The sequence below is a fragment of the Zonotrichia leucophrys genome, chromosome 27 (assembly GCF_028769735.1).
Source record: "Zonotrichia leucophrys gambelii isolate GWCS_2022_RI chromosome 27, RI_Zleu_2.0, whole genome shotgun sequence".
NCBI lineage: Eukaryota > Metazoa > Chordata > Aves > Passeriformes > Passerellidae > Zonotrichia > Zonotrichia leucophrys.
In genome coordinates, this window is record NC_088196.1 from 2,628,467 (window position 1) to 2,651,414 (window position 22,948).

At 38.2% G+C, this 22,948-nt stretch overlaps 2 protein-coding genes and 1 long non-coding RNA gene across 5 annotated transcripts; 2 read left to right on the top strand and 1 right to left on the bottom strand.

Moving 5' to 3' along the window:
• Window positions 1-3,702: 3,702 nt before the first annotated feature.
• On the bottom strand, window positions 3,703-8,940 carry LOC135458557 (olfactory receptor 6B1-like). 2 transcript variants are annotated; one of them, XM_064733771.1, is made up of 4 exons: window positions 8,901-8,940; window positions 7,559-7,732; window positions 5,093-5,168; window positions 3,703-5,004 (listed from the first exon to the last, which is right to left on the bottom strand). In XM_064733771.1, the coding sequence occupies exon 4, from the start codon at window positions 4,922-4,924 to the stop codon at window positions 3,965-3,967; it is 960 nt and encodes a 319-aa protein (XP_064589841.1). In that variant the 5' UTR covers window positions 4,925-5,004; window positions 5,093-5,168; window positions 7,559-7,732; window positions 8,901-8,940; the 3' UTR covers window positions 3,703-3,964. The 2 variants fall into 2 exon arrangements, with proteins under 2 accessions (XP_064589841.1, XP_064589842.1); XM_064733772.1 differs by lacking the exon at window positions 5,093-5,168.
• A 134-nt stretch (window positions 8,941-9,074) lies between these two features.
• On the top strand, window positions 9,075-16,520 carry LOC135458554 (histo-blood group ABO system transferase 2-like). Its single transcript, XM_064733767.1, has 6 exons — window positions 9,075-9,200; window positions 10,692-10,766; window positions 12,418-12,486; window positions 13,270-13,302; window positions 13,842-13,976; window positions 15,120-16,520. Exons 2-6 carry the CDS (start codon window positions 10,702-10,704, stop codon window positions 15,835-15,837), a joined length of 1,020 nt encoding a protein of 339 aa, XP_064589837.1. The 5' UTR covers window positions 9,075-9,200; window positions 10,692-10,701; the 3' UTR covers window positions 15,838-16,520.
• A 548-nt stretch (window positions 16,521-17,068) lies between these two features.
• Window positions 17,069-22,948, top strand: LOC135458583 (uncharacterized). 2 transcript variants are annotated; one of them, XR_010442910.1, is made up of 4 exons: window positions 17,069-17,164; window positions 17,295-17,521; window positions 18,482-18,631; window positions 22,465-22,948. It is a non-coding gene; the product is annotated as an uncharacterized LOC135458583 (long non-coding RNA). The 2 variants fall into 2 exon arrangements; XR_010442909.1 differs by lacking the exon at window positions 17,069-17,164 and having other exon boundaries at window positions 17,220-17,521.

A 22,948-nucleotide genomic window follows, 5' to 3' on the forward strand; every position in this document is an offset into this window, starting at 1 on the left:
CAATTCAGAATTTTTTCATTTTAGAAATTAAAGCATGCTTTTAAATCTGCATCTCATGGACATAAACATACATTACAAATTGACATTTCATGGAGATAAATATACATTACAAAACTTTGTGGAATTTATCTGCTCAATTCAGATTTTTTTCATTTTAGAAATTAAAGCATGCTTTTAAATCTGCATCTCATGGACATAAACATACATTACAAATTGACATTTCATGGAGATAAATATACATTACAAATTGACATTTCATGGAGATAAATATACAGTACAAAACTTTGTGAAATTTATCTGCTCAATTCAGATTTTTTTCATTTTAAACATTAAAACATGCTTTTAAGTTTACATTTCATGGAGATAAATATACATTACAAATTGACATTTCATGGAGATAAATATGCATTACAAATCTCACCTTAGACAAATGATGACTGATGCTAATATATTTTCCATCCAGTATAAAGAAGTGACAGGTTATGAGCTTATAGACAGACATTCACATTTCCAATGCTTTAGTTTCTACATCTAAACATTTCTAAAGTTATATGATATATATTCCAGGAACTCCAAGAGAGAAATGTGAAGCACCACAAGGATATATTCATTTTTAAAATAAAAAACCCCTTCCAAACACATCTGAAAGAGCCCACTAAAGGTTTCTGTATCTGGGTCTGAGCACACTTACAAATCTACACAAATCTATTGAGATGGTACACAGAGATCTCAGATACAGCATAAGTACAAGCAAATTCCAATTCTGGGTCTGGTTTGTTTGCGGCTAACTCAGATTAATCCTTCAAAAATAAGAGTGGCTCAGCCTGTGCTGTTAAAAACAAAACTGTTCTCAACCTTCTGTAGTGGGAATCCACTGGTGCTGGAGAATGTGACCAGTAGGGAACAGCTGAATGTGAACTGATATGCCAGTGCTGTGATTTATACCAGCACAGAGAAATCAACACTTTCTTTACCTGTGGTGTCTCATGAGGTTTGATTCAGAAATTGTGGTAACCTCCCAATGGAAGCAATCACGGAAAGAGGAGGGATGTTATTGTTTCCTCTGTGATTCCATGCAGAGCAGAAGAAACTCTGAAGATTTTTTTTTTCCTGAGACGCTGAACAGTGAAAGAATACCAGCTGGTGTCTACTGATTTTTATAGGGCAGAGGAAAGTAAAAACATATACCCTGAGGCAGGGAATATGGCAGTCTTTTACCAAAAGGTAATCTAGAAAAATATTTTAATGCCCTTATCTAAATCAGTGACCTTAATGCCCTTATCTAAATCAGTGACCTTAACTGGTAATGGCTTTTGGAGTGAGTGATTTTGGATAAGTGTAGTTACACCCACACTGGAGTTATGTTCAAACCCACAAATAGCCAAGCTATGTATTTTATATTATATTGATTGATGCATTTTATATTATATTGATTATAAAATTACACTGAATTTTATAATACAATGCAAATATGTTCAGAACAAAAGAAGGATCAGAGATAACAATAAACTGTCCCCTGATGAGGACAGCTGCCTCCGAAACAGAGCTGAGGAGCTGCTGCAGGATTCTGCAGCATGAAAAGTACAAAACCTGATGTGGTCCCCCCTCCATGCTGCAGCTGTTTGTAAAATCTCCCTCCACTTGGTCTCATGTGAATCAGATATCTTCCTTAAGTCAGAGTCATGACTAAAATTACATTTATTACATTTAAATTGCATTTATTACAGTAAATTACATTAATTACATTTAAACTTACAATTCTTTTCATACAGTGAAAATAATGGGACATTAGCATCTAGGAGAGTTGGAATTACAGAAGTTATTTGGCTGTTGGGGCATAGTTTGATTTATTTTGCAAATATGTAAGAATCTAGTGATATTTGACATACCTTACGGTGTGCTGTTGAATTCTAACTTCTGGCCAAAGCCACATGTGCATGCTCAGGAATGTAAGGGAACCTCATAAAAAAGACAACTTTAAAATAATGTCAGTGCATGGAGAAGGGAGAGTAGTGTTAGTTCTTACCTCATTTCTGTTAGGCTGGTGAGGATCCAACTACCATGGACCAGTTTTGGGTTCCCTGGTATTTATATAATTTTAATTTATATAATTTTATTTATATCATTTAAATTTATATAAGTTTATAATTTATATAATTATCATTTATATAATTATTTATATAATTCAAGGAAAATGTGGATTAACTAGAGAGGTGCTTACCAAGGCCTGCTAGGATGTGAAGATATGACTCAGGGTACATGAACCATGAAAAGAATTTATTGGGTTTGTTAAATATGGGGTTTTGGAGGCTGTGCTGTTGTTTAACAGTGACAACCTATAAAAAGGGATAAAAACAGTGATTTGCCACTCAGTAGGTGCTATTTAGGCCATTAGATGTGAGGTCAGAATGCTTAAACAGCTTCCCTGAGAGATTTTAGTACCTCTGACATTTTCAGCTCTCAGCTAGACCAAGGCACAGCTGATGTAACAGAGACATGGGCAGAGTTATGCTATAAAATTATAAATTAAAAATATATATTAACATCTGGAGTACTGCATCCAGGAGTGACATATCTGCAGAGCATCCATTCCCTGGACAGGATTGAACATATTGCTCAGTCTGTGGGTACCAGATTCACTTCCCCAAACATCAATTTCTGTTGCAGTTTGAGATGCCACAGACTTTTCCATTTGACATCCAGATCAAAGAATCATACAAAAACTCGGGTTGGAAAGGCAGAACTTTAATTCCTGAATATTTTAATTCACTCTGCTCTCACAAACATATTTCAGAGTTTCAGGCACTTGTCAGGTCAAGCTTTGCAAAGCTCAAAGGACAGAGATTTCTTGACCTATTTGGGACTGTGTTGTGGTGCTTCATCACTCTATCTTATCTGAATTTAATTTTGTTCGAACAAGTTCCTGTTGCTTTTGTCTTTTCAGGCATGCCCACTTAAGAATTGCCTCTATCTCCTCTGTAATCCTCTTCAGGTGGTGGCAGACTGCAGCTAAAAACCCCCTCAACATTCTCTTTTCTTAAAAATCTGCTCCCATCTGTCTCTCTCTGTGCGCTGCCACCCTTCTGTCATTTGGTAACTCTCTGCTGGAATGTCTATTTTGTCTTTTTTCTAGTGGGAAGTGCCAAACTGGACACAGTAATGTTGATGTAGTCCTGGGTAACAAACAGAGCCCAGGATCATTTACCATCAGGCTGATGATGCAAGATTTTGTGTCTGTGTGTTAAATTACCTTCAAGTTCTCCCTGACCCTCTCCTTTGAATGTTCCTTTAGGAAAGATCTGTGTTTAGGCAACTGATTCTTCTCTTAGTGACTATATCTCCTTATGTGATGTTGAAGGACCACAGGAAAAATTTAAAAATCACGAGGTTCATTTAGCATTTAAAATGGAAATTAAACTGTGCAAATTAACCCTCTTCCCCTAAAGTAAAGGTTTGTTTTCTGAATCTGAGCTACTTCCCTAAGTTATATTTGAAGTTAATGAAGAAGGAATTCTCAGTGGTGTTTCATGGTCTCCTATCACAGCTATCTAAAATCACTGAAGTTCCCATCCTCATTCCTGTGAAGAAAGCTGACATAACTATTTATTTGGTGCCTCAAGTTCTTGAATCCTAGTTTCATGTTAAGTTGAATCAAGGTCAGAATGCAATTTTGTTCTTTGATGCATACCAAAAAAATACATTCAGAGAAGACAATTATGTTTATTTCCTTTTCCACTTCTCGGGAATGATGTGTGATGTGTTCAGTTAGAAAAACCTTTTACATTCACATAGATTCAGAGATTTTAGCTGAACATGCAGATTGACTCCAATAACCAATAACTGGAGAACACCAATAAGCAATAATTGGACAACCCCAATAACCCTTTCTGTCAAAGTAAAAATCTTATTAGGTTTTCATAGAATTCAGACACATTCAGTTGGAAGATCATCTCCCAAGCATTTATTAGTGGTCAGAGGCAGAAACTCTGGAGAGGGCAGTCCTGCTACATAAGACCTTCAGCAAAGTGTCCTTCACCTCCTGGTTCCTCAGGCAGTAAATGCATGGGTTTAACATTGGGGTGACAATGGTGTAAATGATGGAAACCAGCTTGTTGAGATCCCTGGAGTCTGCACGCCTGGGCCGAGCGTACATGAACAGGGTGGCTGAGAAGAAAGTGATGACCACAGCCAGGTGAGAAGCACATGTGGAGAAGGCTTTCTTCCTGTTCTGAGCCTTGGGGATGAGCAAAACAGTCCTGATTATGCAGGTGTAAGAAACGATGATGACAGAGAGGGGGATCAACAAAGTGAACAAGGCCGAGATGAAATCCACCATCTCAGCAAGGCGCCGCTGGGAGCACGAGAGGTTGAGCAGCGGGCTGATGTCACAGAAGAAGTGGTTGATCACACCAGGCCCACAGAAGGAGAGCTGGGAGATGAAGGAGACCTTGAGCACAGCTATGAGGAAGCCAAGCAGCCAGGAGGCCGTGGCCAGCTGCAGGCAGGCCCTGTGGCCCATGGCGAGGGCGTAGTGCAGCGGGGCGCAGATGGCCACGTAGCGGTCGTAGGCCATGGCAGCCAGCAGGACACACTCAGTGCACACCAGGGCGATGAAAAAGTACAGCTGGGCCATGCAGCTCGTGAGGGAGATGCTCTTGTTCCTCACCACCAAGGTGAGCAGCAGCTTGGGAACGGTGACTGAGATGTAGCAGGCCTCAAGGAAAGCGAGGTGGCCCAGGAAGAAGTACATGGGCTTGTGGAGCTGGGGGTGGGTGATGATCAAAGTGATGATGACCGTGTTCTCGGTGACAGTCAGCAAATACACGGCCAGGAAAATGACAAACAGCACAGCCTGCAGCTCTCTGCTGGTGGGGAATCCCAGGAGGATGAACTCATGGATGTGGGTGCCATTTTCTTGTACCATGATGACCTTGAAGACCTGGAATGTTGTGGTGTTTACATTTTCTAAGACGTCCCTTTGATCAGCATTTTTCTCCTGAGAAGCTGCAGAGAAAAAGGAGAACAATTATTATTTCATTTGCTTCTCCTGTGTTTTGCTTATCTGGAATGTGTTTGGAAATTGTTTACCCACAGGTGATTGTTTCATTGGATTCTGGTGTGAGTTGTTTTCACTCATTGGCCAATCAGTGCCAAACTGTGCCGAGACTCTAAAAAGAATGATGATGAGTTTTCATTATTATCTTCTTAGCATTTGGTAATATAATATAATATAATATAATATAATATAATATAATATAATATAATATAATATAATATAATATAATATAATATAATATAATATAATATAATATAATATAATATAATATAATATAATATAATATAATATAATATAATATAATATAATATAATATAATATAATATAATATAATATAATATAATATAAAATATACAAAATAAATTAGCCTTCTAAGAACATGGAGTCAGATTCTTCATTCCTCCCTGCCACGAAAATCCCTGCAAATACAATAGAATGTATGAGGAGCAAAAAGGAAAGAAATAAGGGAACATTTTGTATTATGTCCCCCAAGCATCCTCTTCATGCCTGACTTTCAAATACACAGTTTAACTAGAGATTCCACACCAGTTATTTAATTGAAATTCCTTATTATTTAACCATTCCTTATTATTTAACTTCTGAATTATTTTTGTGGCCTACAGCAGGATTGGTGATTGGAATCTTGGCTCCCAGAAAATATTTGGGCTTCACTGATTTCTTCACAGACCTTATCTTCACTTAAAACACAGTCAGAGGGGAAGAGACAACATTATTAAATGTGTGTTTGATCTTTTGCATTAATTGATAGAATTAATCTTAATTTTTCACAAAACACCTGAAGTTTGATGTTTATGCCTCTTATTTTCACTTCTTAGGGAAGATTTCAAACATTTTTTTACATATTCCTGCACATTCCTATCCAATACTCAACTGACTTTCTAGAATGATGTTCAGTATTTGTTATTCACAAAATATTTTCTATATAAGATATTAGGAGAAAAAAAATCCATTAATGTTCTGAAGAAAAAGAAATATGTATTTTTGTGATATCATTATTTGAGTTTCAAAATATTTATTTCAAATTAGATTTTTCTCTTGCATATAGATAATCTCTGTAGAATCAATCTGATTACATAACTTACATATTTCATAATAAATACATCACTGCTTCCAGATAATAAAGTGACAGAATATTAAATACAATTTCATTTCTAAGGATGGCTTTCACATCTCCCAGCCTTCCATGAGATTTAAGCTGTGGTAAATTCTGACAGGTAAGGCAGGTAACTCATTTCCAGTGTAGCCAGTAGAAATTCAAGCAGTACAAGGAAAAAACCTAGTTTAAGTGATTTAGCCAGCTATAGAATACAAACCATAATTGAAAAGTGCCTGAACCAAAATAATATCAAAAAAGAGAAAAGAAAAATTATAGTTTCCCATTCTATTATTGACTTTAAAAATTCCAGATATACTTTAAAGTACCTTAGAATATTAACTAGCACTACTTTAATTTTAAATTACAAGAATTTCAAGTGTCAGTCAATACTGACACTACTTTTAATTTTAAAAGGGTGATTAACTGGAGCATTTCAGGTACCTGCCCTCAACTAACAGATCACTCTCAGGTGGCACAGAAAGAGAATTTCCATATTTCAAGAATTAAGCTTTTCAATGTAAAAATAATGGTGAACATTTTTTTACATTCTAGTCCACTGAAAGTAGAATAAAAATGCCTTTTTTACCACATAAACATGTTCAGAAGCACTGCTATTGCATAGAAAACACAGAGAGAGAGTGAGGCAAAGGTTATATTTGACTTATACTCTCAACAGAAGTTGTAAGGTTTTTAAAAGCACATAAAATACAGCAAGAAATTTCCATATTTCTAGTCTTTTAATCTGTTAAATCCAGCTCTGCTTTCCTTTCCAAGCGATCCCTCTCTCTTCTCTTTCACACTTTGAGAAACATGTCCATGTTCCTCTTGAAAAGTGCTCGCAGCATCACAGAATCAAAAAACCACAGAATCACAAAATCACAGTATCCGAGAATCACAAAATCACAGTATCACAAAATCACAGAATCACAAAATCACAGAATCTCAGAATCACAAAATCACAGAATTCCAGACTGCTTTGGGTTGGGAGAATTTTAAAGCCCATCCCAACCCACCCCTGCCATGGCAGGGACACCTTCCACTGTCCCAGGCTGCTCCCAGCCCTGTCCAACCTGGATTTGGACACTTCCAGGGATCCAGGGGCACCCTCCCCACCATCCCAGAGAAGAATTTATTTCCAATATCTAATCTAAACTTATTCCTTTTCAGTTTGAAGCCATTCCCCCTTGTGCTGCTCCAATTCCTGATAAAAACTGGGGATGCCATTTCCAAGACACTCACAACTTATGTTGGAATTCTCAGAGCTCAGGTGAGATCAGGTGAGAAGAAACAGCTCTAACAAACCTTAAGAAAAATAAATTGAAGGCTTTTTGTCTAACAAGAGATCATATCTATGTTTTTCTCTCCTCCATTTAGCTAAACCTTACCCCTGTGCTGTTCTGTTTCTCTCCAGTGCCTGGAAGCTGCTTCGTTGGTGGCTGCTTTGTTAAAAGCTGTGAGCACAAACAGTTCCTGCAGGCTTTTGTCACTTCAGCTGAGCAGGAGATTTCCCAGGATGCTAAAATACCTCCCTGTACATTATCCTTCAAAGCCCAAGAGAGCTGGGAACAGAATTAGAGGGAATAATTTCCCCTTTTTTTTCTAAACCTCACGGAAGATGTTGCTCTGCTGCTGTTGCTTGTTTGCTTGTTAATTTTTTTATGTGCTAACTATTGTAGCACTATTCATACTTTTTTGTTTTCCCTTTTCCCAAGCCACTGCTGTCTGTGTGACAAGGCAACAGAGCAGAACTCAGGATATTTGTACTTTGCTGGTGGCTCATGATGGGTAAAACTCTTCACTTATCAATGCTTTAGTTTCTCTGTACATTAAATTGTGGAAGAGGTTTTACAGTGACTTCTGTGAGCCAGAGAGGAGTTTGAGAAGAGGATCCATGTTTACCCCTAAAAGAATTTTCTACCAAGGTTGCTAACACAGAAACCAAGAAGGAAAGAAGGGGAATAAGAGAAACTTCAACTGCATATTCTAAACCTCATGGAAGATGTTGCTCTGCTGCTGTTGGTTGTTTGATTGTTAATTTTTTTATGTGCTAACTATTGTAGCACTTTCATACTTTTTTTTTCCTTCTCCCAGGTCACTGCTGTCTGTGTCACAAAGCATCAGAGCAGAACTAAGGACATTTGTACTTTGTTGGTGGCTCATGATGGGGAGCTCTGACCAGTAAAACTCTTCACTTATCAATGCTTTCGTTTCTCTGTACATTAAATTGTGGAAGAGGTTTTACAGTGACTTCTGTGAGCCAGAGAGGAGTTTGAGAAGAGGATCCATGTTTACCCCTAAAAGAATTTTCTACCAAGGTTGCTAACACAGAAACCAAGAAAGAAAGAAGGAGAATAAGAGAAACTTCAACTACATATTCCAATGAGCACTTTGTCTCTGGTGACCAATGAGTAAAGTGTGAACTTAAGAGCTCTGTAAGAATGTATAAAAAGCATGTATGCCATAATAAGAACAGTTTGAAGCCTTCTGAAAATGGAGTGTGTTGCTTTTTGTTGTCTCCATCTCAACCATGACATTAAATAATTATTGCCCTGGTCTTTAATATTACTTGAGGTTCCACAGAGACAGCAGTACTCAAGAATTAAGTATCAATAATATTTTTAGGTGTGAAAGACACCATTCAGAGGGGAAATCCAACTCCTTGAATGTGCCTACAGCTTAGAGTGAGATACAGCCCAGAGAGAAGACACCCAAATATTCAATACACACCCATATTCAATCAATAAAATCACTTTTCATCCCCTTAATTTTGTCTGGCTCTGCTTTTAGGTAACCCACACAGGTTGCAGTGCCAGGGAATAACTGGCTGCTGCAGGTTTCTTGTTGTTTCCCCATTGCTCAGGTGACAGCACTCCCACAAAAGGTGAGGATTGGGGTGGAGGTTCCTGCTGGCCCCGAGCCCAGGGCTGACACACACACAGGAGGATCTGGGAGCTGGTACTGGTTCAGCAGGGCTGGGAGCAGCAGAGAGCTGCAGCTGCTGGGGTGTGAGCATTGGCAGAACCACAGGTGAGTGCTGGAACCCTGGGAAATGAGAATTTTGGGTTTTCTGTGCTGCCAGGCACTGACCTCCAAGAGAACACTGCATTTGACCTGAGGCTGTGGAGAAGCTTCCAAAATGGAATGATAGAACTGGATTGTGGGTGTGGAGTTTGGATAGAAGTGTGTGATATCACAGGGTGGAAAACTTAGAGTTTAAGGGTTTAGAATATTGTAATAAATATAGAGCAAGATGGAGGTTTTAGAGTGGAGGCTGGTCCTTCTTCTCCTCCTTCTTTCTTCTCCTTTCTTTTCTTTCTTCTCCTCCTTCACCTTCTCCTCCTTCTCCTTCTCCTCCTTCTCCTTCTCCTCCTTCTTCTCCTTCTTTCTCCTCCTTTCTTCTTCTCTTTCTTCTTCTCCCCCTTCTCCTCCTTCACCTTCTCCTCCTTCTCCTTCTTTCTCCTTCTTTCTTCTTCTTTTTCTTCTCGTTCACCTTCTCCCCCTTCTCCTTTTCCTCCTTCACTTTCTTCTTCACCTTCTTCTTCTTCTCCTCCTTTTTCTCCTCCTTCCCTTTTCCTCCTCCTCCTTCTCCTTCTTCTCCTTCACCTTCTCCTTCTTCTCCATGGGTTTGGGTGGTTTTGTGTAATTGGATAAAAAAATCCACATTGTGGGCCACAACTGGTTGGTTATTGTGTTAAAAGTAAAAATAATTTTGGTGTAATTTCTTAATTAGACAGTTTTTCCTTAAAAGACTTTGTAGAGATAGAGATGGGGCCATTTTGTAGCTTGCTAGCGAAATGCTGTAGAATTCAGAGCTTGTAAAATTGTGATATAGATAAGAAATTAGGCTGATAAAGGGGTGACAGCAGGAGATGCTGAAATCAGAGGATGGTCAGTATTGACAAACAGAATGCCCCAGAGACTTTTCAGAAGGCTGGCACAAAGGAAGATGTGGCTGAACCCCGGCTGTGAACAGCCCCAGAATGGATGGAGAAGCTGAGCCAGAGAAAAGGAGTGTGTGACCTTCAACTTGGAAAGGAAGAGAACTGCAAAGGGGCAGAGTAGGAAACCCAAGGAAGCAAGGTCAAGAAGGAGAGCTAGACCAAAAAAAAAAATTAAAATAAAAGAGAGAGAGGAAGAAAGACAACAGAGAAGGGGGGGAGAGGAAGAAAAGAAAAGAGCAGAAGAGCAGAGAGGGCACTGGCTGGGGAAAAAAAATAAAACCTGATTCAGAGAAAATCTGAAATGAGAATTATTATTTTGAACAATTAAAATGGTTTACTATCTCATTGTAAAATGAGAGCTCAGTGTGTAAAATGTAGTATGTGTTATAAATACCTAGATGTAAAACTTTCTATCTAGAAAAACTAATTTTTCTCTGTATTATGTCCAAACTTGCAGTGCAAAACAAAATATTTATTCAGTATTTAATAACTATAGTATTTTCTGCCTTTTTGTGTTTGTTTTGGGGTTTTTTTCCCACTTTGCTGTCAATCCAGAGTTCACAATCTTTTTTTGCAGCACTAAGGAGATGGGAATGACAAAATTACATGGCCTGGCTATTCTAGTGACAGCAGGGATCACTGGTGCAATCTGGTGGGTGTTCAACCTTTGATAATTATTCTCAACAAGCCTTTCTTTCTCTTGCCCAGACTGAGACAGGTTTCTTCCAACTAATGCAGATGCAATGCAAGCTTTGAATTTACACAAATTCAAAATCCCTTTTTACATTCAAAAGATGAAAATGAGCAAGGTGTGGACACTTTTAACCTTTTCTGTGAAATTCTAAAAGTCTGAATAATTATATATAATATGTATAATATATTATATATAAAAATATACATTTTACATATAATATTATATATATAAAATATATATTATATATAATATTTTATATACATATACATATATATACATGTACATATATATATACACACACATATATATATATATATATATATATATATATAATATCAAGAATATTTCAAGTATTCTTCCATCCAAAAAAGTTGTTTCATGGTGGTTGGTTTCATTCTAATATTCAAAACTCCCAAAAATTCTCTTCTTTTCAAACCAGGACAGGTGTGTATTCAGTGTTCTGGAGCCTGAAATCAGAGCAGGTGGGGTTAATTCAGAGTTGGCTGGAACAATATTGAAGATCTGTTCCAGTTGGAGGAATTAGAACAAATTTTCAGCTGCATTTTCTCCACAGCAGAGCATCAAATGCTCAAATGTGAGCACAAATGCTCAAGTTTTTATTTAAATTTACACTCAGATCACACAGAATGGCCAGAGCAAAGGGATGCTGTGCACATCTGGATTCAAGAAGGAGCTGCAGAGGAATTCTGGCATCAGCTGAGACCAAACTCTGCTCAAAGCACACACATTGCCTTTGATGCAGATAGTCTGGGGCAAATAAAATCACTCACGGATCCTCAGAGTTGATTGATCTTCAGATAACTTTAGGCTAAACTCCTGTGTGAAAAACACCAATCACTTCTTTCTAAAATTTTAAAAATTTAATAGTAATAAAATGGTTATAAAAATAGTAATATAATTAGAGTAATAAAAATTTTGACAATTTGGATTAGGACAATATGGCACAATAAAACAGAGAGTTACAGACAGTCTGGGTACCTATTTCTGGGCAAAATAAGCCCAAAAAAGAACCCATATGAACAGAGGATTAACCCTTAAAAGCAACAGCCTGTTGCATATTCATACATCTCATCCATGATGCAGAAATTCCATTCAAATATAGAATTCTGTCTGATCACTGTCAGCTTCTTCCTCTGAATCCTGGCAGCATCTTCACGGCTGAGCAAGGCAGGAAGAAGTTCATTTCTTCTGATAAGGGAGCAATAAATTCTCTTTCTCTGAAAGATTCAGGTGTCCTGTGGCTGCTGAGTCCTCTCTTTAAAAAGTATCCTACATAGCATAGTTCCTATTTTAACATTATGTTATAACCTAACACTATATTTAACACAATACTTAAGAAAATTAATACAGCATCACTTTCTAACATAACACATATAATATTTATTTTAATATTTGCCAAAAGCCAATCATAAAATACACATTTTTCACATCCTGTCTTGAAACAGCTGAGATTTGCAAATCCTCATCACCATACTGACCCCACAAATGTTCTGTTAGATTTGTTTTATAGTTTCAGCCACAAAGGAAGTGGAGGAAAGGTTGAGTTTTGTTTTCATCATTGACTCATTGTTTTCTTATCCTGTCCGAGGTACCACTACCCTTTCTCCCCAGCCAGAACCCAGGAACACAAAGCCTCCCCTGGAGAGGATTCAGTCCTGTAAGTTCATTCTGCAAAATGAAAAAGTAATAAAAGAGGTATGGACATACGGGAAAGTGTCACAGACATATTTTATGAAAAATCCTTTGCAAGGATCTTTTCTCCTGAGAAGCTGAGAGGCCTCAGAAATGAAATGTAAATTATCTGGTGCTGTGGAATGCAACAGTGCATCTGTGATTGGTCTCATGTGGTTGTTTTTAATTAATGGCCAATCCCAGTCAGCTGGCTCAGACTCTGGTCAGTCACAAGGTTTTTTTTTATCATTCCATTCCTTTTCCTTTTAAGCCTTCTGATGAAATCCTTTCTTCTATTCTTTTAGTATAGTTTTAATATATCATTTTCTTTTAATATAATATATATAATAAAATAATAAATCAGCCTTCTGAAACATGGAGTCAAGATTCTCATCTCTTCCTTCATCCTGGAACCCCTGTGAACATCACCACAGGAGAGTTTACCAAAGGATCATTCCAGGCCATGAGGACAACACTCACCTGAAATTACTCATTTTTAGGCACCAGATCTGTGCCCTGGAAGTGCTGATTTCCATTTTGATATGAGCCACCCTGCAGGCTCACATTGTATATGAACTCATATAAATAATAAAATAGTTTTTGTGATGGAGTCTGGATGCTCACTGACATTGAACCACACAAAGATCTCTTGTGGGACTCATTTCTCAGAAAAAGAAAATCTGGAATTTCTGTGCCATGATGCATTTTTGTACCTTTTATTTCTCCCTATATAATATTTCAAATATATTTTTTTTATTTTCATTTGCAGAAAAATAGATGAAACATCTCTGATGGTTCCATGGTAAGTGCACCTGCTCTGGCACAATGGAATATCATGACCATGAAATCCCATTGATCTCAGAAACACAGAGTGGCACTGACAGGATAGCCGAGAGCCAGACTGAATGAAATAGAAGCCTGACTAGAAAATCAACTCTTCCATAAACCATCAAAAATGCATAGATGAAGAATCTGTAATTTGTTACTTTCAGAAAGGAAACCGAGAAATGATGGTGAATGTTGAAAATATTTTGGTTTATTTTATCTTATTCAGTTTTTTGCGTCCTCTGTCACAACTCAGAAGCTAAAAAATCGAAATACTATTTTTTGTGGTGGCAGTCAGCATCCTACCTGATATGTAAATGCCTGTGGAATTAATATTTTAGGTCACTGGGCTAAATTATTTTCTGGAATTGCCTATTCAGAAATCTGTGCTGCAATCACACCTGTGCTGTGATTTCAAAGTGAGACTGGAATGATTAATTCAGTGTGACATCTGTGTTGGTTTTGATGAATTTCCTGGGCCATCTCAAGCCTGCCTTCATTCCCAACCCCTTGCAGGAGGAGGGATGTGCTGGTGCTGACACCATGGCTGGCTCCAATTGTCTGGGAAGGCACGTTCAGCAGAGACATCCTGGATGCTCAATATCTGCAGAAGAACCTGGTCACTGGAGTGGTCACTTTTGCTGTTGAAAAGTACTGGTTTGTCCTTTATTTCGTGTCAAATAGTTAAACCTCTCTGCAGTACTGCTGGTGGAGCATGATTGTATCTGCAAGGGATGAAGGAAGGAATGATGAATCTGACTCCATGGTCTCAGAAGGCGAATTTATTACTTTATAATGCTATTTATTATTATTAATTCTATTAATTATTTTTATTATTTTCATATTATTATTAACTTTATTGATATTATTATTTATTTTATTAATAATTTTATTATATATATTTTAATGTAATATATAATAATTAAATGTATATAATTAATTATTAAATATTATATTGAAAATACTATACTAAAGGATACAGAAAGGATACTGAATGCTAAAAGATAATGAAAATTATATATATAATATATAATTATATATAATTATGTACTGTAATTATATTATTATTATATATTATAATATATAATATATAAACTAATATATTATATAAACTAATATATTATATATAATATGTTATATAAAACAATTATAATTATATATTATAATATATTATAATATAATTATAATTACATTATAATATATAAAAATTATATATAAAATAAATAAATATACATTATAATATATATAAATTATATATACATATAATTTATATGTATATATAAATTATATATATAATTAATTATATATATATAATTATTGTTACATATTATATTAAAAATACTATACTATAGTAAAGAATACAGAAAGGATACTTACTGAATGCTAAAAAAAAAATAATAATGAAAACTCCCGACTCTTTCCAGAGTCTCCACAGAGCTTGGCCCCAACTGGCCAAAGAGTGAAAACATCTCACAGCAGAGTAATATTTTCCTCTTTGAGCCAGGTCTCATAAGCTCTTGGAGATTTATATCGCACCCAAGATAGCTCAGCTAGTTTAGGTGGCATAAAATCAGCAGCATGGCTTCTGTGGTAGTGTTGGAAACAAAAAGGTATAATAAAAGGCAAAATAACAAAACTCTTTGCAGAGAAAAACCCAGCAGCTGTGTTAAATAAAGGACACTAACATCATAAAAAGGAGCAATAGATAGAAAAAGACAAAGAAAATGAATTTGAAAAGCTGTCACTCCTCAGCAGGAGGAGCCTCTCCATTCTCTTCCTTTCCATGTCTCTTAGCTACGTCCAGTTCATAGAAGGGTTCGTGAGCTCTGCCAACAAATACTTCCTTGCTGGGCACCCCGTGAACTTCTACCTGTTCACAGACTGTCCCGAGAAGACCTCCCACCTTCAGATGGCCCCTGAGAACCACCTGTTTGTCATCCCTGTCCAGCATGACCCCAGGTGGCAGGACATCTCCAGGAGCCGCATGGACATCCTCAGCTCCTACATCCAGAGCCAGTTCCAGCACGAGGTGGATTATCTGTACTCCGTGGATATCAATGTCCAGCTCCTGGCACATATTGGCGTGGAGATCATCGATGCCCTGGTGGCCACCATCAGCTCGTGGCAGGTCACCCCACAGCAGGAGGACAAAGCCTCTGAGACACACCCTGAGTCACAACCTGCCCTCCCTGAGGGACAAGGGGACTTCCACTACACCGCCAGCTTCTATGGGGGCAGCGTGGCTGAGGTGTACAAGCTGAGCAGAGCCTGCTCTGCAGGGCTGCTGCAGGACAGAGAAAATGGCATTGAGGGTCCCTGGCACCACGAGAGCCACCTCAACAGGTACCTCCTGCAGCACAAACCCACCAGGCTGCTGTCCCCAGAGTACTACTGGGACACAGAGCTGAGCTCCAGCAGCATCCTGGTGAAGAGGATGTGCCCTGTGCACCAGCACGGCCAGAGGCAAGATCCTCAAACAAAGAGTGTGAGGCCTTTCTTCTTCTCTGTCTGAAGTTTCCCTCATCTGCTGTTGGGAAGGATGAAAGTTTGACAACAAAGTCTCACAGATGCTTAGCAGAAAGATTTTGGAATGTAGAGTCTGATGAAGGAATAGAGATGGAAGCAAATTTTGATATAGAAGAAAAGAATTGCTGAGCCAATTTTACTGGGTAACCAAGGAGGCAAAGGGTGTGTTAGTTAGAAGGGGTTTTTATGAATTAGAACAAAGGATAAACCCACCTCAGACAACAAGATGTTTTTACCAAGCAGAAAGAGCACAGGCAAACAAGTCAGCAAATGCTGCAAGTAGAAAAAAGGTCTCAGAATTTTCCACTGCAAGAAAACTGAAAAACAACTTCTGGCTTAAACTGTAATGTACTGACTTTGAGTGATTGGAGAACAGTAACATGAATATGGTAATTACAGTAGCTATGATAGGCTAGAGATAATAGTGAAGGTATAGATTGGTTCTGCTGTATAAAGATGACCAGCAAAGAAAAGTATTTAATGCATTGTAACCAAAAGAAAGGTATTTAATGCATTGGAACCTAAACTGAGGGGCTCTGGAGCTGACAGCTGTAGGCACAGCTCTGTCACCCACAACCCTGGACTGCTGTAACCTCTTGGATGGAATAAACTGCATTTTGTATACAATAAACTGCATTTTGGATACAATAAACTATATTTTGAAGAGCCACCTGGAGTCCCACATTTCTCATTTCAGCTCTTACAATCTGCCTCACAATCTTCATGAAAGGGACACAGACTGGGGACCACTGAAGAAAAAGGACCCTTGTGTGAAATTCTGGCCCTGCTGGAGAAAGTTGCTTGCCAAGGACCCCAAGGCCTGAGCACATTGCTGAGCTGTTGTTCACTGGTGTGTTTGCTGCATGCTACGCTGAACCCAGTGAAAAGATTTATGGGGGAGGCATTTTAATGGTGGTATGTGCTTTATTGCAATTGCATTCCTTAAGAATACAGATTTGAAAACAGAATAAGGAGACAACATCGTGCTCAAACCTGGTTTGTCCAAAACTGGGCAGTAAAAGGTTACTGGAAAAGGGCCAGATAAGAGGAATCTGTATGATTTGATGAGTTTTCAGATAAAGATTGGTGTGAACATTCAGCTGAAGCATTCTGGGGAATTGAGTTAATTGGTTACTAATTTACTTAACTAGCTACTTAGGCAAAAGTAATCAAGTAATTTTAGATTAATGGAACAGGACACAGATTTAAAGGTAAGACTCAGAGAAAGTAAATTCTGGTATGAACCAGCCCTTTTGAATCACTCCAGAAAGCACAGATGATGCTGGTCCCATGAAATCAGAGTGCTGAATCAGGTGAGGGGGTAAATTAATCTTCATTTTTGCAGCATTTCCCCTCTGTGAGGCTTAATCCTCTGCTGCTATCTGATCTCTCAGTCACTGCTGAACAGGTTTAACCTGTGAAATTTGACCCCTTGGGAGACAGGACAGTGCAGGGCTCCCAGTGCAGAACAAAGACCTGCACAGGTTCTGCAGCCCCTGGAACATCCTGAGCACTGGAAAATCTCTCTTCTCCATGGAGCTTCCCATCCCAATGCCTCTGGAAACTGGAGTCAGGTTTCCCAGCACCTTCACAGACAGGAGTGAGCTCAGTTGGGTATTCTGAATAAGGACCACCAAATTCTCTGCCTTCGTGGCCCTCATCTTCCCAAGGTAAGAAATTTTAGCTGATCCTTGCACCGTGCAAATTCCTGCCTTTTGCTGGGGTCAAACCTGGCCAGGAAAGAGAGTTAATGGGGGTGGGTGATGGCAAAATATACTGGAACAGCATGAATGGGACAGACTTAGCAGAGTTCTGTACCTGGGCTAGGGCAACACTATGCAGCAGGACAGCTTAGGCCAGAGGAAATGTAATTTTCTATTATTTCCATTCAGCCAAACACCTGGCTGCAAGGGATGGTATAATAGAGGCTGTGCTGAGTTGCTATTTAACTTTTAAGAGAGTATAAAGATTGTGAGATTTAGCCTTACTAGCTTCCAAAATCTCCCATTGGCACTAAGAAATCAGTGTGTGAAGGGTAACAAAGGGTTTAGGCTCCTGGACAAGCTGACACACATCACCATTGTCAGAGCTGGAATGGGTTGTGAGCTTTTGGATTAATCCCTTTTCTGACTCAGAGACAGGGTAACTGAGATGTATTTTAAAAGCTTTTATTCAATTTTCAGTCTTGTGTGAAGGGTGAAACAATACAAATGTTATAATTCACGCCATCACAATCAGAAGCCAATATTTCCTAATTTCAATATATTATAAGTGTTTCTTGGCCTATCAGCTTTTACCACACCATGCTGTAAATACCTTGAAGTTAATCATCTAAAATTACCCCTCGTGGGTCTTACTAACAGTGCATCTTTCATAGTTCTATTTCTCCAAAGTATTTAGTGTTATTTATAAAACCATCCTTTCAAACTTGTTTCTCTTTCCATTTCTCTCCCAGCAATGTCTGTCCTGTTCCATGGCATTTCTAATTCAGCATTTCTCATCTCCAGGTTCGCACACAGATGCACACACTGTGTGAGCCTTCTGCCAGACATGGAGAATTCCCTACAAATCCATTTCCCCCAGTGCATGCTGTCACTCACTGCTGTGGTATTTCCTACCCCTTTGTACAGGAAGAGCCACAAGGAGCCAGGAATGAGGATGTGCCCAGGTGACACTGAGTGGTTCTGCTTGAGAGGAAGGAACAAAGAACTGGAATAATCTGCCAGGCCAGGGAGTGAGCTGGGATGGCCCTTGAGGTGTTGTGAGGTCCTCAGGATGAGGTGAGAGATGAGAATTTGACTCCAAGTTCTCAGAAGGCCGATATATTATATTATATTATATTATATTACATTACATTACATTACATTACAGTACATTACAGTACATTACAGTACATTACAGTACATTACAGTACATTACATTACATTACATTATATTATATTAATCATTTCATTACATTACATTATAATGTATTCCAAAACTATACTAAAGAAAGAGAAAGGAGACATCAGAAGCCAAAACAAGAATGATAATAAAAGCTCGTGACTGACTCCTCAGAGTCTGACACAGCTGGCTGTGATTGGCCATTAATTACAAACAATTCACATGCTGGGTAAACAATTCTCCAAATCACATTCCAGAGGAGTAAAACATGGAGAAGCTGAGGCTTCTCATCTTGCCAGGAGAAGAAATCCTGGCAAAGGGATTTTTCAGAAAATATCACGGGGACAGTCATTGAGTTACACTGAGATAATGGGGGAGAAAGAACTCCCAGAACAGAAAGTTACAACAGCGCACAAAGTCTCCATGGCTCCTTGTGGCAATCAGAAAAACAGAAACCTCCACAGACACTGAAGGATTTGATCTGCAGCCTTGGAAGAAGCTTAGATTGATGTAAAAATATAATACACAGATATTAAGCAGAAAATAATACACTTATATTTCTATAATATAAGAATGGTGAGAATATAATAAGGTGAGGATATGCTTTAAGTAAGTGAGAAACTGAACTGATAAGATGGTGAAGGGTTATATAAAATAAAAAGGGTGTGGTTGTAAAAACCACCATTAAAAACTTTTTTATATTTGCAGAAATGTGAAACAGAAGTGGATTTGTAGACAGGGAACAGAAAGCAGGAATCAAGGCCTGTTGCCTTCAGAAGTGAGGTTCACTCAAATTGGTGCATTAAATTGGTGCTGTTTCATACATAAGGTTGTACACTCTGCTTAAAACCTTTACAAATCCATTACAAACTTCCTTTTACTTGCAGGAGTGTGAAACAGAGGTGGATTTGTAGTCAGGGAGCAGAAAACAGGAATCAAGGCCTGTTGCATTCAGAAGTCAGGTTCACTCAAATAGGTGCATTAAATTGGTGTTGCTTCATACATAAGGTGGTACACTCAGAGCCTTTACAAATCCATTAAAAACTTCATTATATTTGCAGGAATGTGAAATAGAGGTGGATTTGTAGTCAGGGAACAGAAAACAGGAATCAAGGCCTGTTGCCTTCAGAAGTCAGGTTCACTCAAATTGGTGCATTAAATTGGTGCTGTTTCATACATAATGTTGTACACCCTACTTAAAACCTTTACAAATCCATACAAATCCATTACAAACTTCCTTTTACTTGCAGGAGTGTGAAATAAAGGTGGATTTGTAGGCAGGGAACAGAAAACAGGAATCAAGGCCTGTTGCCTTCAGAAGTGAGGTTCACTCAAATAGGTGCATTAAATTGGTGTTGCTTCATACATAAGGTGGTACACTCAGAGCCTTTACAAATCCATTAAAAACTTCATTATATTTACAGAAATGCGAAACAGAGGTAGATTTGTAGTCAGGGAACAGAAAGCAGGAATCATGGCCTGTTGTCTTCAGAAGTCAGGTTCACTCAAATTGGTGTATTAAATTGGTGCTGTTTCATACATAATATTGTACACCCTACTTAGAGCCTTTACAAATCTATACAAATCCATTAAAAAATTTCATTATACTTGCAGGAATGTGAAATAGAGGTGGATTTGTAGACAGGGAACAGAAAACAAGAGTCAAGGCCTGTTGCCTTCAGAAGTCAGGTGCACTCCCTGGCAGCTCTGTCATCCAAGTGTTTGGAGGAAATTCAGAGTGATGCATCCATGAGAATTGCCAAAAATTATTTTTCTCACTGAGGGAACAGGGGGCTGTGCATTTTAATTGGCACCTGGAGGTGGCTGAACCTGTCCTGGGCAGTGGAACCCTGACACAGCAGAGCAGAGCAGCTGTGAATGCAGAAGGACTGGCTGTGGGTGGGAAAAGTGCCAAACTGATAAGGTGGAGCAGGCCAGGAAGTCAGAGATGAATCAGGATTAAGTCTGGGATTACTTAAATTCTAGGATGGTAAATCACTGGCTCAGCATGGAAGTTGTGGCCTCTAAATATTTATGGTCTCTAAATAGAGATTCATGCTGTGGGTCAGGTTTGACAGGAGCAGGGCACAGCAAATCCAGGCTTCTAAAAAAATTGTTATGGACATGGGTGAATAATGAGTGGAAATGGATGTTCCAGAATAGGGTAGCAGTCTTTAGATTGGGGTAGTGGGGAAAATATGTGGGCAGAGCAGGTTGTGATGCGCAAGTGAATAGAAGTAAGGAGACACAGCTCAGCCTTATCACACTATTCTCCACTGCCAGTGAATTTTGCAGCTCCATCTCCAGAAATGGCTCCAGCATTGTGACATTCTGTGCTTGTGACACAGTTCTGCAGCTCTGCTGAACCACCCCCACACAGCCTCCCCCAGCCCCTCCTCACACAGCAGCAGCTCCAGCAGCTGGCATTTGTCACCACATTTCTCCTCACAGAGAAAAGCAAGGCACAATTCTCCCCAAAAATATTTCTGGGTTTCACATTCTCTGAACCTCAGAGAAAAGAAAAACAAATCTTATCTCATTTGCTGTGCCTGTGTTTGTGCCAAAGTAGAATGCAGTGTGGAGATTGTTTACCCACAGTGATGGTGTTTGGGTTCCTTGGCCTGTCGGGGCCAGGTGTGTAGGCCCCACATTTTTCTTCACAGAGAAAAGCAAGGCACAATTCTTCCCAAGAATATTCTTATCTCATTTGCTGTGCCTGTGTTGTGCCAAAGTAGAATGCAATGTGGAGATTGTTTACGCACAGTGATGGTGTTTTGTTTCCTTGGCCTGTCAGGGCCAAGTGTGTGTGTGTGTGTCAGGACTGTCACTGACAGCCACGAGATTCTGTGCAGGGTGTGCAGGGTTGAGTGCTTGGCAGATTTCATTTTGATGTAATTTAATATAGTATAGAACAATATAGTATTTAAAGTAATTAATATTAAAGTGATTAGTAATAAAGTAATTAATGTTAGAGTAATTAATATTGATATTTATTTAAAATATTAAATTTTCATATTCTTAAAATAAAAAATTTAAAGTCATTTATACTAAAGTAATATAGTATTTTAAAGCAATTAATTAGCCTTCTGATCAGATGGAGTCAGATGCATCATTCCCTTCTCTCATTGGGGGGGAGGGAATATAGTGTAAAATAGTAATAATATAGTGTAATACAGTGTAATACAGTAATATTATAGTATTATATGGTGTAATATATTAAAATGTAGTGTAACATTGTGTAATACAGCATTATATAGTGTAATATAGTAATAATATAGTGTAATATAGTATAGTAATATAATATAATAAATAATTAATTAGCCTTCTGATAAAATGGAGTCAGATGCATCCTTCTCTCCCCTCATCGGGAGGAGGGAATATAGTGTAATATATATAATAATTATAGTAATTCTAATAGTAATAATATAGTGTAATATAGTATAATATAGTAATAATATAGTGTAATATAGTAATAATATAGTGTAATGTAGTGTGATATAGTGTAATATAGTATAATAAAGTAATTGATTGGCCTTTTGATAAGACGGAGTCAGATGCATCATTCCCTCCCCTAGTTCAAGGGGAGGGAATATAGTGTAATATAGTAATAATATAGTGTAATATAGTAATAATATAGTGTAATGTAGTATAGTAATATAGTATAATGAAGTAATTAATTAGCCTTCTGATAAGATAGAGTCAGATGCATCATTCTCTCCCCTCATCGGAGGTTCCCTGCAAATTCCACATGCATTCCTCTCTCCAAGTGGTGCCTGCAGCACAAGTCCAGCAAATCCAGGCTGCTGCTTCCATCTGCTGCCCGAAGTGTTCATTGCAAGCCTCTCCCTGTCTGGGAGGCAGCAGCAGCAGCTTGAAACAACCTTCAGAGATGTTCTGCACAAAGGAGAACTTAAACAGAAGTTACACTATGGATGCGATGCCTCAGGTTTCAGCTTTTCTATTTTTCAGGTTCTGTGATGCCTTGGGAATAGCAAACAGAACTTTGAGAATGAAATCAAGATTGCAAGAAGATCAAATCAGATTCACCAGAAAAAGAAAATGGCATCAGACTTCTGCAAGCAAGAGATGTTTACAATGGATAAGTTGGTTTATGTGATTATTGACCAAATTAGTGTAGTAGAACATTACTAGCCTCCCTAAAATAGTATATAAGTGTTTGTATCCCACAATAAAATTGGATTCTGATAATCAAA